General features: G+C 36.8%; 3 protein-coding genes and 1 long non-coding RNA gene across 8 annotated transcripts in view; 1 reads left to right on the forward strand and 3 right to left on the reverse strand.

Annotated features, from left to right (window-relative positions):
• The first annotated feature begins 1,257 nt into the window (after positions 1-1,257).
• Positions 1,258-4,462, forward strand: LOC130987161 (uncharacterized). The gene is given in 5 exon segments (XM_057910804.1): positions 1,258-2,840; positions 2,943-3,012; positions 3,496-3,605; positions 3,889-4,003; positions 4,124-4,462. Coding segments are annotated over 5 exon segments (444 nt in total). The 5' UTR covers positions 1,258-2,776; the 3' UTR covers positions 4,209-4,462.
• On the reverse strand, positions 4,243-14,217 carry LOC130987160 (pectin acetylesterase 8-like). 4 transcript variants are annotated; one of them, XM_057910801.1, is made up of 14 exons: positions 13,995-14,217; positions 13,857-13,908; positions 9,334-9,367; positions 6,572-6,693; positions 6,395-6,477; positions 6,031-6,160; positions 5,868-5,947; positions 5,702-5,788; positions 5,487-5,611; positions 5,351-5,411; positions 5,226-5,279; positions 4,959-5,142; positions 4,718-4,863; positions 4,243-4,631 (listed from the first exon to the last, which is right to left on the reverse strand). In XM_057910801.1, exons 4-14 carry the CDS (start codon positions 6,687-6,689, stop codon positions 4,521-4,523), a joined length of 1,179 nt encoding a protein of 392 aa, XP_057766784.1. In that variant the 5' UTR covers positions 6,690-6,693; positions 9,334-9,367; positions 13,857-13,908; positions 13,995-14,217; the 3' UTR covers positions 4,243-4,520. The 4 variants fall into 4 exon arrangements, with proteins under 4 accessions (XP_057766784.1, XP_057766783.1, XP_057766782.1 ...); XM_057910800.1 differs by lacking the exon at positions 9,334-9,367; XM_057910799.1 differs by lacking the exon at positions 9,334-9,367 and having other exon boundaries at positions 13,405-13,908.
• Positions 9,334-12,244, reverse strand: LOC130987162 (uncharacterized). Its single transcript, XR_009089593.1, has 2 exons — positions 11,633-12,244; positions 9,334-10,536 (listed from the first exon to the last, which is right to left on the reverse strand). It is a non-coding gene; the product is annotated as an uncharacterized LOC130987162 (long non-coding RNA).
• Positions 14,218-15,750: 1,533 nt separating the features above from the next.
• The window catches only part of LOC130987205 (uncharacterized), a 698,101-nt gene continuing 695,819 nt past the window's right edge, over positions 15,751-18,032 (reverse strand). For both annotated transcript variants that reach the window (XR_009089596.1, XR_009089595.1), the window contains one exon: positions 15,751-15,837. The gene's annotated coding sequence lies outside the window, so the exon portion shown is untranslated. The remainder of the gene's footprint in view (positions 15,838-18,032) is intronic.

The raw sequence follows: 18,032 nt of genomic DNA on the forward strand, positions 1-18,032 counted from the left end.
GTGGAGAGATGGGAGGCGGCGGCGCCTTGCCGTCACCAGGAGAGGGCAAAGGCCTGGTCGCCGGAAAATGGGTGGCGGGGCAGGGGCCTTGTCGCTGCGGTCACCGAGGGAGAGAGAAGAGGAACAATGGTGGTGAGGCGTCCGAGATAGATAAAAGGCGAAGAGAGAGTGACAGATTTGGGAAAGAGAGTGAGAGAGAGTGACAGATTAAAGTTACAAATAGAGAGAGAAGTGTTAATTAATTAACTAATTGTATCCTAACTAAAAGAGAAAGGAGACTAGTTACATAGGACGGTTCAAAAGGGAATACTAGACTTGAATATTGGGACGGAGGGAGTTAACTTTAGAGCATCTGTAGTGGAGAGATAGATTTGGCTCTTAAATGGTGGTCCCCATAATTTAAGAGCCACCCTCCATAGTGGGAGAGCATTCACCATGACTCTTAAATTTAATTTTTTATTTTATATTTAATTTTAATGTTGTTTACAATTAAATTGACATCTAATTTAATAATTAAAATTCCATTGAAATTAAAATTTAATATTTTGTTAATTAAAAAATGAAATAATTAAAAAAAGTATTAAAATAATTTTCATTTCTAATTTATCTTTATTTTAAATTTATTTGTAGATTAAAAAATAATAATTAAAAGTGAAATGAAAAATTAAAACAATATGGAAGCTACAAAAACTTGATATTGAATTGAATCCACGTTGAAAAATTTAGGATTCTCTACAATGTGTAATACACTATAAATAATAAACATATACTTAGTTAAAATTAAAATTAAAATATTAATTTTAAAACAATTTTAATAAAAAAAATTAATTGAAAAATAATAAAAAATAATATATTTATTTTTATTTAAAGGGCAGTGCAACGCACGCGCCCTTCAAAATCAATTCTGTACTGGGAGCAGAGGAGCAAGCCTAATGCGTAGCAAGAGACTAGGCTCCGCATCCCCCAATAGGGATGTTTTTAGGTATTTTTCAGTAATAACCCTTCTTTTTTGTCATTGTTGCTCGAATAGTGAATTTTTCGCTATGAAGCACCAAATTTACAAGTTTTAGGCAAAATTGGACTTTCTGCAAAGAAAGTGGAGAAAGAATAACTCAAATATAAAACATAAAAAAAATGAATAAATTACTTTTAGTAGTATTTAAGGGTGAGCAAAAAAAACCGAACCGCACCATTTCGGTGCGGTTCTGCAGGAATTGGTGCGGCAGTTCGATTTTTATAAGTGAAAACCAAAAAATATCAGTTCGATTTCGGTTCCTTTGATTTTTTTCGGCTGGGTCCCAAACCGAACCGATAAATAAATAAATACACACACACACACATATATATATATATATATATATGTGTGTGTATATTAATTTTAATTATAATTTTTAAAATCCAAAACCCTAATGCGACACATTTTGAATCATATTTGACTTGAGAACACAATAGTGCAGCGCCGCTCTTCATCTTCTTCCATGTTCGAAAATCGAAAGTTCCATTCCAGTCGTTCTTCACCGGCTTCCGGACCTTGCCATCAGCCGTCGCCACTTTACCACCGCTCTTCCTTCTGCCCCCTGCTTCCATCCTCCACCGGCGTGGCCTGGCCCTTCTCCGCTCGGCGCAACAACAGGTCAGTTTTACAAATGTCTACTGCCTCCCTTCATCGGCGCAGCTCCCTCCCTCACTCAAACCCATTCAGTTGAAGTTCGATGGGGATGAAGACGACTCTTGAAAATCTGTTGATGGCATCTTGTGATGAACACGAATCTATTACTATTATTTTAAAAGTACATATATTGTTCTTTTCTACAAAATATTTTATATAAAAGTAATAAGAAAACAACAATTTCGAAAAGATTTTGTTCCTTGCCAAATTCAATATTTGCTGCCAGTCAAACTTCCTAGTTCTTGGGATCTAGCATCATTCTTATCTCATGTATTTAATTTGTTTCATTAGCATATATAAACAATTAAACAAAAATATAATAATTTAATTTGTTGATGGCATCTCTCGAATATGTTGATGAACATGAATCCTCTTTCTTTCACCAGAAATAAAACAAATTTTCGAGCAATGTTCATATGCAAAACAAAGAAGATAAAAAAGAATATAGGTCGGTTCGGTTAAACCTACCGAAACCAATAGTTTTATCGGTTCGGTTGTGGTTCGATTTTGGAATGCCACTGGTGCAGTTCGGTTCTTGGGGCAAGGGATCGGTTCGATTTCGATTTCCAAAAATTGGTGCGGTTTTGCACCACACCCCTAGCAGTATTTAACGATCCACTAAAATCTCTACCCCTAAATCTAATCTTTTCTTTTCTCTTTGACAAGTCACAATCCAAATCATTTTAGACCGCTCTGAGTTGTGAATTGCGTAGAGTGAAGTCAGTCTTGCTCAGCTCTACACAAATTCAATGCAGCACTCATTATTGCACCAATAGCCCCAAATTGATTATCCCAAAAGAAATGGTTGCACCAGATCCTCTTTCAATCACAGTAATCTGTTGTAATAACCGAGTTCGCCCATGTTTTTGGAAATACTATCTCTTAATGAATATATTTGAGCATCGATCGTTGTGGGTTGAAATGATTTTGTGGGGTTTTCATGAATGCGGTTTTTATTTGTGCTTGCACGTCAACTGTTTAATGAAATGACTTAAGTGGTTCTTCCATCCGTATAGTGAAGCTCTCGTCCTGTAGATTTTCATTTGCAAAGAGATCGAAAAGCGGCGAGTTGTTGTGGGCTTCCCATCGCTAAGGAAAGAATCACGAATGGATTGGAGCGTTGTGCGAAGGATTTGGGATAAATGGGCAACAAACAACGTGGGGTCTTCAGGTGCAAAAGTTTGCAACTTTTTTATTTTTTATTTTTTTTAGTGAGTTGATTTTTGTGTACATAAAGGAGAGATGATATCTAAAGGTTTGTTCGAATTTTCAGGCTAGGATTTGAAGGCAGCTCTGTTGATCAACTATGATCCAACCGGACCTTCTCGCTTGGTGTCCACTATGTAAGCCATAGCTTGAAGTTCTTGTTCTTGTTCAAAAAGAAAGTGATATTTTCAATTACTTGATTAGTGGAAATTTAGCTTGTTGTAATCTTTGATGGAATGAATAGTTCGTGGATTTAATTGGTTGACTATCACATTAGTTTCTCGGTTTTTCTTCCTCTATAATACTTTGGTTTTTGCATTTGTTAGTCATGTTGAATATGCAAACTTAGACCAGACTTAGAATCAAGTTTTGATATTTAAAAAGAATGTGTTTCAGTTGTATGGTTTAGTATACTGAACCTAAAACTAGGGTGTTGAGGAGTTCAAAAACAAGACACATTTAATGCTATGCCGAATGCACTCGTTAGTTGTTACATGTAGTCTACACTTTGTGCTAATAATCATCTCTGTTTCGTATAATTTGTTTCTCAAAATCTTGGATGCCTGTTTTGAGTGGTCGATGTGATAACCTATTTCACATACATTTGCCTCTTCTTGCAGTGCAGAGCAAGAAGGCATAAAAGCAGATCCAATTGAAATCAGTCAATTTATCAGTTTTGTCAAGAGAAACAAACTTCAGACGGAGACCTTCTTCATCGGGCCAAACCAATGTAAGTTCTACCCTCGCAAAGACTCCATTAGATGTACAACCATTGCAGTAATGGTTCTTTTGTCTAGGAAATTATTTCTTAGTTAACTAAAATGCTATTATATCATGTCTTGAGCGCAAATCATACTAGTACGTTTCATTGTACTCGTTCTTCATCTTCCTAGCTTTTTGATGTGTTTGTTGAATCTCTGAATCTCGTATCTTGTCCGAAGAACAAGAAGGTCCTCAATTCTGTTTGTGGTATTTGCAGAAACATATTTTCATTGATTTTACATTTTTAACAGATCTTGTCACCTCGATCCATGAGAGTTGGTTCTGTGCAAGGAGCTTGAACTCTTCGAAGCATGCCGGTGAGGGCGCTATAGTCATGCAGACATCTGCATTCCTCTTAGTTGGACTGTAAGTAACCACCAAATTTAGCCAAATATAACTTAAAATTTTGCTGTCCTTTTTAAGTTCTCGAGTCATTATGCAATTCAGATTGGTTTATACATGCCATCCATATGATCTACATTGCAGATATGATGGCTCGATTGGTGCAGCATCACGTGCAATGATGGTTGTCAATCAGTTTGCAGCGAAGCTAGGTCGAAGAAACTATTGATTTCATTGAAGCATCCAGCATGAAACAGAGCATCTTTTATGAAACATTTTGGCTTTCATATAAATATATAAAATTGTGGCATCTTATTATTGCATACATTTTATGATGTAAAGTCTTTTGCAGACAATGAAATACATCACTGTTTTTTAACAATATTTGAAGCCTCCACACCAAAAGACAGAGTTTCTTTGTACTTGGTTTACAATTTTCATTATTTGCAAATCCTTAATGAATGATAGGAAACTCTTTCTGCATATCTTCAAATTATATATCTTCCAATAATTTTCAATTATGTATCCTTCAAAAACGCCTTCATCCTTCAAAAACGCGGTTGTGACAAGTTTTGTCGCAAGGGTAAGGACAGTCGATCTTCTGAAATGGGCTTCTGTCGTAGTACCAATCTCCGACAGCTTTCGCTATGTTCTGCCAATTCAGACATACATACACTCTCCGTATCAACGATATATACAGTAGAAAAATACGAGTAGAGACAGTAGAATACGGCTTACCTTGCCATTCAAAACGGGGGCATCGGCTCTCAGCCATGTCTCCTGCATTTCAGTCTGACAATGAGCGTAGCAAGAGTTGATGAAATACCCTTTCGATGCAGAGTTTCCTACTCCGCTCAACACGCTTAGAAACTGCGTTCTGAAATCTGAAAAATACATGAAAAGAAAATAAAATCAGACAGATGAAATGTTGTAACTAGTCATATAAACTAGGAGATGGAAGTGGTTATAGGCATCAAACCTTGCATGACCTGCAGCTGGGTGGTAGAGCACTTGTTTATATCGGTCTTGCAGTTATGCCAGAGGCCGTGCGGATCGGCCACACCGGGCGCCAAGATGTTCTTGATCTGCCATGAATCATAGGCAGCATTGACAAGAAATATGGGTGTTTGAATTCCTTGTACCATGTTTTGAGGGAAGAAGCACTGCAATTTCAAACATACCAACATGTGAAAAAAGGTCTAATAGTTTGCAAGGAAAAACATCTAGTCATGAAGATGGCTCGAACCAAGCCTGGCTTCATCTTCGACGTGCAAAACTGGGGCAGATTCTTCGCTGATCCCTGCAGTCGAAAGCCGGGTTAGGCTATAGAAATGAGACAGAAAATGGGACAAAAATTTCTTACAAACCTACATGTGTTGTGACAACATCATTGTAGAACTGTTCAATGTGTTGAGCTCCAGAAACATCCTTCCTATCGTTAGGTCATAAACGAGACCGGATAAGCTGAGATAAAACGAGCTACATAGTTGTTGATGTGAGAGCTTACGTGTTGATGAAAAAGCCCGCGTCTGCAAAGCATTTCACCTTTGTGGTCGCGGGAACAAGAGATCTGAATCTATCGCAGTGAAGAATCGAGGTCAAGCCACCAGCTGAGCATCCAGATAGAACAGCCTGCATAGGATAATAGGGTCATCATCAAACTTCAAACCAGACAATCAAGCCTCTCTGTCTCTCTGTCTCTCTGTCTCTCTGAATACTTACATTTTGAGCATGGCTCATTCCTTTTGCTAAAAGGTCCTCAACAACAGCAACAAAGACCCTTGCTCCTCTGTAGTATAAACCAGTAGCCTGATCAAATTCCACACATCAATTAGAGTTGTGCATCACCATTATTATACGATGAAACGAGACACGACAACAGACTTACTGGATTAACTGCTTCTACATCACCAGTAAATGATGCCCCATCACAATACCTAACCTTGATCCTATTCCAGTTATAGAAATCTGGAAGCCAACAACATCATACTGACTCGTTCGTTTAAGACATCATCATCAAACAACTATGACTACAACTACAAAAGCCATACCAGGATTGAACTGAGGCTTGTTGCTGAAAATCCCAGAGAAGACCACCTGTTTAGCCATTTGCTTGGAGGAACCTAAACGGGTGCTTTTTCGGGCTAGGCACGTCGTTGCATTGTTGCACCACCCTCCTCCCTGTATCCAAGAACGAAAAAGCTAGCTCGTGAGATATGAATAAAGCTAATAGTCCATTCAAATACTCGAAACTTGCCTTCAACAAAAACCATCCTGACCTTCAAGACTACTTAGCAACTTCATTTGATAAATCACAACAATATATTATTCTTACATCAACCTAGTACCTACTAAAAATCTTTCGAATTGAACGATGAATATCAAGATCCTAGTCCTAGGACAAGAGGAAACTACCTCAATGTGAACCAACCAATTGTTGATTCCTGCTCCAAAACCCTTGTCAAAATGGTATGCAGGTGGACTCCCATCCAAACAAACTGTCAAAATGCAGAGAGAGAGAGAGAGAGTTAACAGAATCTATAGAGACCAACTAAACAACAACTTGAGATTTTGGATTAAGCATTATTTCACCTGCTCCTTTTGCCACAGCGCTCTGAACATAAGTGATATCAACAAAGAAGCTTTCAGTTCTCAGCAAAATCATCAAAGAAACCAGAATCAACACCCATTGATGCAATCTCCCATTCATTTTTCTGCACATTTTCAGTCCCAAATCGCCAAACCAAACAACAAGAATGAGTAAAGAAATAAAGCTACAGCATCAACAAATGTCAAGAATTAAAGCAGCAAACATTTCACCTTAAATAGACCGTTGTGACACGAGATTACTATTTTAAATGATTATGTTATTTCCTTCTTGAATACAGATTCCATCAATCTTTTTTTCGACTTAACTCTTTTAACCAGAAATAAATGCATTAGTTCGATTACTGCAGGAGTGAGATACACATTAAATGACAAATTTATTAACAATAAAAATAAAAATAGAAAATGATTAGAACGTACAATGGTTGTTGGCTGAAATAACTAACTAAATCCCACTTCAGGATATTCAGAGCTGGAATTGTAACAGCCCGTTCTTGGGAAAAATAAAATATAATAAATAAAAGAACTATTTAGAATAAATGAGGTTGATGATATAAAACGAGGTTGTATTACGAGAAAAATCCCAAGGACTCAAATAGGTTTAACTTCGCAGCTCCTTAGAAAATGAAATAGGAAAAGTAATGAGAAAACTTGCCTGAGCTGACTAAACTTGACAATCTACCCGTTAAATCGGGTATTCATAATCCAAAGAGAGAAAATGAAATGAGATCAGATGAAAAGCATTGAGCGATGCCAATCAAATTACGATATTCAAACTCAGGATCGCATAAGTTTAATTTCGTGACTCTGATCATTATAAATGATAGCTTCATTAGTAGAAATACGGGTAAAGAGTCTAAGCCCAACAAGATAATATTGTACCACTGATGCGTCTTCGACTTTTGGGCCATTTGGCCCTGTTTTTCTCTTTGTTTGTGTCAGTTCAGGTCTGTCCAGGGGAAAACAAAGTTGTTGGGGAAGGAAGACCCAGTAGAGCGGAAACGAAAGAAATGTGGTTGGAATGGGCATTACCAAGCCCAGATTGCAATGTTATGTTTACCAGCATGGAGCCTAGGCTCAGTACCTCTCAAGTCTAACTTGGGGTATGGGAACCCGAAGCAACCCACCTGGTATGAGTCAAATCGAATGAAGCAATCCGTCCGACCACTACAAGAAGAAGTAGACAGCCGAAGCCAAAAAAGGAAAGTAAATCCCGAAGATTTGGAGGAAGGATGCAGAAGAATGCAGAAGGAACTGGAAAAATCTGGAAAAGGGGAAGGTGACTACAGCATGCAGCTGGAAAATATCTCTAATCGGATCAATCAAGAATTGAGCTAAAGAAGGAAAGAAGATCTCGATGAAGATATGAAGCCGGCGCAGCTAGGGTTAGCCCTCCACCGTTTGGCAGTGTAAAAGGTTGAAGATGTGCAGCGTGAAAGAGCTCTTGGCCCTTTTGAATTTTTGTCTTATTTTAGTTTATTACTCTAAATCCTGCCGAGTGTGGCATTCAAAACAATTTATATTTCCAGTACTTTATCGTATTCTGTTTGTTTTCAATTCGAACAAGATTAAGGCTCGTGGCCTTAGGTACTATTTCTATTATTCAAGTATTTCCCTTTTGTTATATGATGTGTTTAATTCATTTTGCATTTATGAATTCTGCTATGTGTGAGTAGTTCCTTCGGTGAGGTTTTAGGGGTGGAAATAATTGTTGTCAACATGTAAACATTCGTGAGGTATTTGTTCTTTCGGTTGAGTCTCGTGGTTCCGAAAGGATCTATTCGAAACCATGGACAGTAGGGGCCTAACGGGTGATCTCCGTTCGGTAAAACACTGGCCGTGTCAAGCAAAGGCCAGGGTATACCAGGGTGTGACAACCGGTATACCCAAGACCGAGTAGCTGAGCAGCGTCAACAAAAGGCGTTGTAGATCCGGAAGGTGGGGAAAGGATTGATGGGATACACTGTTCTTCCTCAGTCTTGGGCTTCTCTAGAGACTATCCATCAACTGTGACGAGGCATCAAGCCATGGTTATCAAACGAGGAAGGTAACTTCTGCGCCGTAGCATGTCTATGACTGGTCGGCTAACAAACCGGAAATGGTTGTATCCAGGAGGTATGTGTCACTCAAAGTGCAGAGTTGGGACGTCGGGAGAGAAGGTTGGTGAGGGTCATACTTGGTGAGTAACGGGTATGACCACCATCTAAGGAGAAGTGAAGCACTGCCTTGTGACCGGGGATTGTGTGACCTTCGGACCAAGTGACTACAATGGACTCAACCATCCTAAGTGTGAAGTATAATCTCTTGAAATGCCTCAATGTCTTTGGGCCATGCCTTGAGTTTATATGGATCATGGACGGATCATCAGTATGCCTATGACCGAAACAAATGTTGACAACAGTTATGACCTAACCGAATAACCTCACCCCTTTGTTATTATTGATCTTTGTTTAGTTTCTTGTGCAGAGTATACAGATTGAGACCTGTGACACCTCAGTTTGTCGTCGGAGAACAAAGTGCTTCCTCACTCCCTGTGGGATTCGACCCTACACTTACCACTAAGACTTGTTTTTTGTTGTGAGACGTAGGAGCGTGTATTGTCTGTCCTGGGCATACACAAGTATTTTGCTCGCACCGCACGACGGGTGCGTGTCAACCACGTGATAAAAGTTCTCAATTTAAGGAATTGAAAGACGAAACAACAAGTTAGTCATTAGCGGAAGCAAAAGACATTGTGGAACCCTAACCTCAGCCCAGACTCGTTTGCAACCACCGATCAACCTGAAAACATTTGAAAATAATTTGGGCTAATGTACTCAGTGAGCATGAGTTTCTAAAATATTTTATGAAATAATCAAAGCAGTTTATCCAATATCACAATCATCACTCAGAAGGTTTTAAAACAGAAATCCACTTCTAAGCATGATAAAACTTTTTCTCATTAAATGGCGCGCCATGTAACGTTCGATTGTTACTCGCTGCTTATGATCCCGAACCTCTAGCCACCGTCGGATTGCTTTTTTTTCTCCCATTTATCAATCTCAGGACGCACCCGATCAGATCAATAATCATAACTGTGCTTCGAAACACATCCAAACAAGCACCCTTATAATGCCTCTTAGCTTTGTTAGTGCAGGATGACGATCAACCCATCGAGCCACTAATCTTGTGTACGCAATCTTCATTTAACGTGTTAGGCCAAATGAGAATCTCGATCGATGCTTATGCGAGTATTAAACAATACAGAACGCACATAAAAATATTTATATTGGATAAACAATATTTTCATGAAGATATATTGTATGTAAAATAAAGCCCACCTCGAAAGTGGAGATTCAACACTCGCCTCGCTTGAAGTGTCATTCTAATTTCTAAGTAAAGGGAATTGCTAACTATTGATACACTCTGCCTCGATTAATAATCTCTTTGAATGAATTCACAAACTTTTAATACATAACTAATAACTTAGTAAATTTAAAAACTTATAAAATATTCAATAATTTTATTAAGAATTTAATCTTATAGGAAAATTTATAAAACTAGTGAAAACACTTGCGGGTCCAATTAGAGAAATAATTAGAGCCCAAGGAAATAATTTAAGAGAGAACCTGTTATGAATTAATAAGGCCCAAAACATAAATATACTGAGCCCATCTATTCATTAACATCGGCCCATTATATAATTTAAAATCGGCCCAATTGAAAATTTGAAAGTCAACATATGAAACCTAAATAAATAAATAAAATTTGGAATGAAAAGAATAAGCATCTCTCCCCACTCTCTCTCTCTCTCCCCTCATCGGTTCTCTCTCTCACTCGAGGTGAACTTCTACGAGACCGGTCTCATATATGAGACCAGGTCCCTCCTACCCATTTACCCTGTCCATGTTTAATACCCATTTACCCGGTCCATATTCGAGTTAAAAATTTTACAGAATCGCGTAAAACACCTAGGGTTAAGGTGCAGATAGGCCCCTCAAGTAAAGGCCCTTAGAGCATTTCAGTCCTCTTACTAACTGTGTGTGCAGATTGGCCCTCGAACTCAAAAAAATGGTACAGATCGCCCCCTCTGACTTAACACCGTTATGGGCCGTTAGTCAGAGGGGGCGATCTGCACCGTTTTTTTGGAGTTCAGGGGCTAATCTGCACCTTTTCCCTTTTTGGAGTTCGGGGGCTAATCTGCACACCGTTCATTAAAAAAAATCACATCTCATCTTCTCCGACCAACTTTTCCGGCGTCAATCGCCGTCAGATGAGGAAAATCACGAAATCAAGTTTCCAAGCCCCAAATCGGGAATTCCAAATCGGCGTCATTGCTCCCGAAAATCACATAATCGAAATGGAAACTCGAATTCTCCCTCGAACGTCACCGCCCCCAATTGCAGAATCAGCCCCAACTAATCGAACTTTGCCTCGCCGTAGGCGGTGATCGTGACCCCAATCGAGATCGAGATCATGTTGGCCATGGTCTCTGATTTGAAGGTGTCCTTCTTCAACAGCACGCCGATAGCGTAGATGGCGACGGGCATCGTCGGCCTTTATCACCGGATTTCGCCGGATTTGAGAGAAAGAGGCGACTCCTTATCGAGAAAAGCTAGGCGACTCCTCATCGAGAAAAGCCAGACGGTGGGTTCACCGGATATTGCGGCGGCGATTTCCGACGGAATGGGAGAATTAGGGCCCGTCCTTGACGCTAAGCGTGTGCAGTCGAGCGAGCTCCGAGGTTTAGGGCCCAAGAGAGAAAGAAAGGGGCGGCGCCCTCCGCCGGCCTCGCCGGAGCTTGAATCAGCGACAACGACGTTCAAATTTTGAGCTAGAGAGATGAATTAATTAAAAAGTTAAAAGGTGCAGATTAGCCCCTGAACTCCGAAAAAACGGTGCAGATCGCCCCCTTGACTAACGGCCCATAACGGTGTTAAGTCAGAGGGGCCGATCTATACCGTTTTTTTGAGTTCGGGGGCCAATTTGCACACACAGTTAGTAAGGGGACTGAAACGCTCTAAGGGCCTCCACTTGAGGGGCCTATCTGCACCTTAACCCAAACACCTATAAATAATACACATTTATTGATAATTAGTAAGTATGTGCTATAGTGCAATGTCAACACCAGTTGCCTCTTTTTTATACAACCATAAGTGAGGGTTCGACTCTCACTATATACAAAAATGTATTTTATTTTTTGCGCCTTTTTTCTATTATTACATTTATTTTCGCCTGTTTTGTTTTTTTCAATTTTTCTGAATTTTTTTTCAATGTTTGTTTTTTATTATTATTTTACTGTATTTTATTTAAATTTCCACACTTTTTTTGTATTTTTTTTTCTGGATTGCCCATATTAAATATTACTTAATAAAAATATTACTTCTTCTAATAACAAATATTAGTTTTTGCCAAATATAGAAATGTAGCATCTTCGTTGGGACGGCTCGAAAGGAATATGTAGCATCTTGGGCGGGACGGAGGGAGTATTTTATATTAGAAGAAGTAATAAAAGTAGTATTGTTATTAGAAAAAATTATATTTCTATTAAGTAATACTATGTGATATAAGTAACAATATTATTTGTTATTAGAAGACGTAATATTTGATATGAGCAAAAATCATATTTTTATTAAGTAACATTTGATATAATAAAAAGTAACATTTTTTATGAGCCAAAGTAATACTCCCTCCGTCCACGAAATGAGTACCCATTTGTGGATGGCACGGGTTTTAAGAAATGTATGGAGTATAGTGTGAATAGTTTAAGGGTCCCACTTTTTTGAGTGTATTAATTACAGAGATGTGTGGGGTACACTTGCCAAAAAAGGAAATGGGTACTCATTTCGTGGACGGACGAAAAAGGAAATATGAGTACTCATTTCGTGGACGGAGGGAGTACTTATTTGGTATTAGAAGAAGTCATATTTTACTTTTCTATTAACATAAATTAGCACAACAAATATTTGATATTTCTCTTTTTCTCTAAAAGCCTTATTTAAATTTATGAAAAATATAATAAATTTTTGTAAAAAAAATATAAAATATAGATATAAATAAAAAAAACTTCAACTAGGAATCGAACCTAAAATCTCTTTGTTCATAAACCAACAACTTATCCATTAGATCACAAAGTTTTCATTGATTATTATTATAAATTGTATCACAAAGTGAAAAGATAAATTATGGAGTAACAAAATATAAATAAAACATGAAGAAATATAAATAAAACACTGGAAAAAACACATAAAAAGATGCTAAAAAACGCTGAAATTTAAATAAAATACAGAAAAAATAAAATAAAATAAGCCTTAAAAAATAACAAAATTAAATGGAGAAATAAATAAATTATTAGGAAAAAATAAAATAAAAATACTGAAAAAAAGCTGAAAAAGATATAAAAACACCTTATCCATTAAAGCAAAAAAGCTTATTATTATAAATTTTATTTTATAAAGAAATACTCCCTCCGTCCCACTTCAATTGGCACTTTTGAGTTGGGCACGGTCGGAAATTAAGAATAAAGGGTTAAGAGTGTAAAGTAGGTAGGATCCACTTATTTTATGTGGGTAGAGAAAGAAGGGACCACATACTATTTTAGTAAAGTGCCAACTGAATTGGGACAAACAAAAAAGGCAAGTGTGCCAATTGAAGTGGGACGGAGGGAGTAAAAAATAAAGAAATAACGCCAAAAAAAAAAAGGAAGAGAAAATATGTAAAAACACAAGAATCGGAACTCTGTGCCTAGAGAAGGAAAAGCGGAGCTTAACCCACTGGCCACTGCACTGGGGTAACATTATGGATCTACATTATCTACAAAACTTTACTTCATTACATACCTACGTGCAAGTCTTTGTGTTCTCAATCTATCCCATCGCCTCTCACTCTCTCTCCCTCGAAGCTGATCGCGCCGCCGCCCTCCTTCCGGCGAGAATGGCCGGCAGCCGCTCCACCTCGCGCCTCCAGCAGCAGGCGGCCAAGGAGGGGCCGTCGCTGCTGCTGCTCTGCTCATTCTCTCTCTCTCGAACCCGATTTCAAGGGTAAACAAATGGGGTTCGAAAAATCGGATCTTGGTGTAGGATTCAGAAATTATACAGGTTATGCTATAGTTGGGTTCTTGTTTGCTTTGTACAGATTTTCTTTTTCTTGTTTTTTAAAAAAATGAAAGAAGTGTTGTTGTGTGGAGAGTTTCAAATTATGCCAAAGTCTAATCTTTGTCTGATGTATGGTTTCATACTGATATATGAATAAGAAGAGCAAAAAAAAGAATATAATGGTTTCAGGTTTGAACCTTGAAGAAGAGGTGGAAGCCAGGTCCTGTGGTCTGTTCCCCCTTTTCTTTTCTGCAAGAGAATGATAATGTATGTGAGATGTTACATGTGCATTGTGCAAGATTTAAGATTAAAGAAGATGATGTTGTGTGCACAACCTGCGATTATTGGAATAAAATAGAGAAGCTACAATCTTCGAGTTTCTGGAAGACTCTTCAAGTGAAAACAGAGACAAAAGTAAATGAATCAAGCAGAGGCAGATGAAGGTTACAGATATAGAAAAAAAGAAACTGAAATTAAAAATTATTTAACTATAATAACAGCTTTATATAGATGCGGTTAGACAATCGAAGAGGCTACCGACACTTATTCAGTTATTCTTGTGTAACAATTAATAAATGGTTTTGGGATTTATAAATATTTACTTTATTTTTCCAGTGACAAAAGAGCATTTTGGATTAAATTTCTTGTAACATAAATTGATAAATTATGTTATTTTCTCGTTTCTACACGCATTTTGAGAATTTAATTTTTCGTGACAAGTGAAATTAATGAACAAAATCAATAAATTCTATGAACATATCAATATAATTGATGAACAATCTATTTAATATGTTGAAAATCTCGTCACCTTCAGAATTCGAATCCAATAATAAAATATGTGCTCATTAAAATTATCGACTTGTTCATTAAATGAAATGACTTGTTCACAACTGTTCAAAATTTCTCACATTACTTGTCGATTCTCAATAAATCTTTTCTCTCTATATATTGAGAAAGAAAATATTTTTTTACAAGAGAATCTTGTTTAAGACCATCAGAATTTGACATGTCAACATATTAAAATTCAGATCCAATTTTTACAAAACACTTCGAAATTATTATAATTATATGTGATCAGATATTAATTTGATTTCAGATATTTGACATGTTTGATAGATATTGATCCATCGGAATGTATTACACAAAGATGTTGAGTTTTTTCTATAATTTAAATTTAAAGAAAACTCTAAATTCAAAAGAAAATATTTGAAATTTTTCTTGATAGTTCTGGCTTTCTGAAGAAACGAATATTGATAGGTTGCATCAATTGTAGTTAAATATTGAAATCACTATCAAATCTGTTAATATGCAAATATTACATTAGACGGAAACTATATGTAGTTAAATAGAAATTTGAGAAGGCAACAATATTAAGGAATCTTATCAACTTACGCGTTCTGCTATCTGCTACATTGAATGAAGATGACGGATGCTGAGTAAAGTATAATAATTGAGACAATAATACTATTCGAATGCAAACATTTAATTATTCCTATTTTTCATACCTTAAATACTAAGTATACATAGCTGTTAAACCATAATACAAGGGCCCATATCTTTCTTGAAAGGTTAATCTCATCTTATCTTTTTTAAAAACTTCTGAAAGAAGAGCGATAAGATTTAACTTGGCAAAACTGAGGCACTCATAATCTCTTTTGCTAGAGATCTTGCGTTCAATTTCGTCTGTGTGCGAGTAATTTGTCCACTTTTGTACAGGTAGTTTTTCCACTCGGGTAATTTTCGCACTCTTGTGAGGGTAGAGGTCCCGCCTGCGTGCGTATAGCTTTTCCACCGTTGTGTGGTGTAGAAGTCTCGTTCCACCTGCGTGCAGATAGTTTTCCATCGTTGTGTGGCGTAGAGGTGTTCCGCCTATGTGCGAATTGCTTATTTAATTATATACTATCTCTTGTAATTCTATTAAAAGAAAAAAGAATGGTGAGATTTAAATCCTAAATTTAATTCTTTATAAAATTTATACTGGGGACAAGGTTAATATCTATTGAATCTACTTAATTCAATTCCAAAATTATCCCGTAAAATCTTCGAAAATCAGTGAAAATCGGGGTGAAATCCAACCACGAATTCTTTGAAAGTCGTCTGGAATCTATGTGAATTCCATGGAATTTAAATTCTATGGACTTTTTAAAGTTTGTGGAAATCCACAACGAATACACCCCCCTTAATTTTGAACCTGAGGGTGTGAAGTTTAATAATCCTAGTATATACTCCTTCAATCGCATTATTAGTATTTTTTTCAATTTAGTGTTTTTACACACTTTAAATTGTCCCGCTAAATATAGCTTATTTCATAAATGATACTAGTAATAAATAATTTTTGAAAATATGTGAGCATCACTTTTAAGTACTCCCTCCCTCTCATTCCAATATGCTCATTTTTTTTTTTGGGATGTCCTATTCCAATAGACTTATTTTCCTTTTTGGATAAAAAAGTTGTATTTAATTAATGTGGACCACACCACTTTACTACTACCATTTTTTTATTAAAAAGTAAACTTTCTTAATCTATGTGCCCAAAAGAAGTGAGCTTATTCGAATGGGATTTCTCCTTAGTTTATAGGTCCAAAATTTTTGGAACACTAATAATGGCATATAAAGTACTATATATTAATGGTTGATCAGGTGCATTAACTAATAAAATATTTACTCAATTTTGTAATAATTAATAATTGTTAAAATATTAATTACAATCGTAGTATCACTTCAAAAATAATCAATTATAATATGTTTAATTATGCTGAAAGAATGATGTCGTTTTAACTGTACACGTTAAACAAACTTTCACTGAGAAAAATTGGAGATGTAATTGCAAAATGTTAAAAATTACTATGACATTTTGAAAATTATGTGAAAACTAAAAAATTAGGTAAAAATTTTGTTATTGTCTACGATTAGTCCTTATTTTTAAATTTGAATTTTTAGTTGAAATACTAATAACATTCTAATCAAGTCTCTACTTTCTAATCAAGTCGTAACTATATATTTTTGTGTGTAAAATGGGTTAGATCATTTGCTAAAAACCCTTCGGAACCTAAATAATAATAATAATAATAATAATAATAATAATAATAATAATAATAATAATAATAATAATAATAATAATAATAATAATAATAATAATGTGAATGAGACCTTGCTTTAGTGGTAAAGTTGAAGCACCTAAAGACTCTCTTTTGTGAGAGGTATTGGGTTCAATCCCACCTGCGTGCGGTGATATTTTCTCACTTTAGGTGGTGTTGTATTCCCGCTTGCGTGCAGTATTGGCGGTGATGTTTTCCCACTTTAGGTGGTGTTGTATTCTCGCTTGCGTGCGGTGTTGTATTGTTTGATGTTGATGTTTCATTGTCTTGGATTCAATCCCGCTTGCGTGCGGTGTTGTATTGTTTGGTGTTGAGGTTCCATTGTCTTGGGTTCAATCCCGCCTGCGTGCAGTGACGTTTTTCCACTTTAGGTGGTGTTGTATTCCCATGCGGTGTTGTATTGTTTGGTGTTGAGGTTCCACACGCAGGGCGTTTCTCGCGGTGATGTTTTCCCACTTTAGGTGGTGTTGTATTCTCGCTTGCGTGCGGTGTTGTATTGTTTGATGTTGATGTTTCATTGTCTTGGGTTCAATCCCGCTTGCGTGCGGTGTTGTATTGTTTGGTGTTGAGGTTCCATTGTCTTGGGTTCAATCCCGCTTGCGTGCAGTGACGTTTTTCCACTTTAGGTGGTGTTGTATTCCCATGCGGTGTTGTATTGTTTGGTGTTGAGGTTCCATACGCAGGGCGTTTCTCGCTTACGTACGGTGATGTTTTCCCACCGTTTGGGTGGTGGTGAGGTCCCGCTTGCGTACGGGTTGCATACTTGATTATATTCAGATACTTCTTGTAATTTCAAAACAATAATAATAAGGGTTAATTGCCTGTAAATTCAAAATATTTCGGTTAATAATAATAATAAGGGTTAATTGCCTATAAATTCAAAAGGTTTCGATTTTTTCGCGACTTTCTCACGACCTTTCAATTTGACATAGGAATTCATAAACTGAAATTTTTTTCTTAATGTTCTTCCGGTGGAAGAATCCGACCACACTACATGGCAAACACTAATGATGCGTTAATTACATGACAATAAGCTTGACATGTCATTGTTTTATTATTTTAATAATTTTATGTTAAATAAAATATGATAATTACAAAAAAATAAACAGGGCAGTCACCCAAAAGCCGCCACCTAGCTCGACTAAACAGAGCAGTCACCCAAAAGCATAGAGATAGCGCGGTGTTTAGCCCAATTTTTTTTTTAATTGTAGTTGGAAATCAAAACGATGTCATTTATGTTAAAACAAAACGATGTCGTTCCTCTAGTCAACCGGC

The sequence above is a fragment of the Salvia miltiorrhiza genome, chromosome 5 (assembly GCF_028751815.1).
Source record: "Salvia miltiorrhiza cultivar Shanhuang (shh) chromosome 5, IMPLAD_Smil_shh, whole genome shotgun sequence".
Taxonomy (NCBI): domain Eukaryota; kingdom Viridiplantae; phylum Streptophyta; class Magnoliopsida; order Lamiales; family Lamiaceae; genus Salvia; species Salvia miltiorrhiza.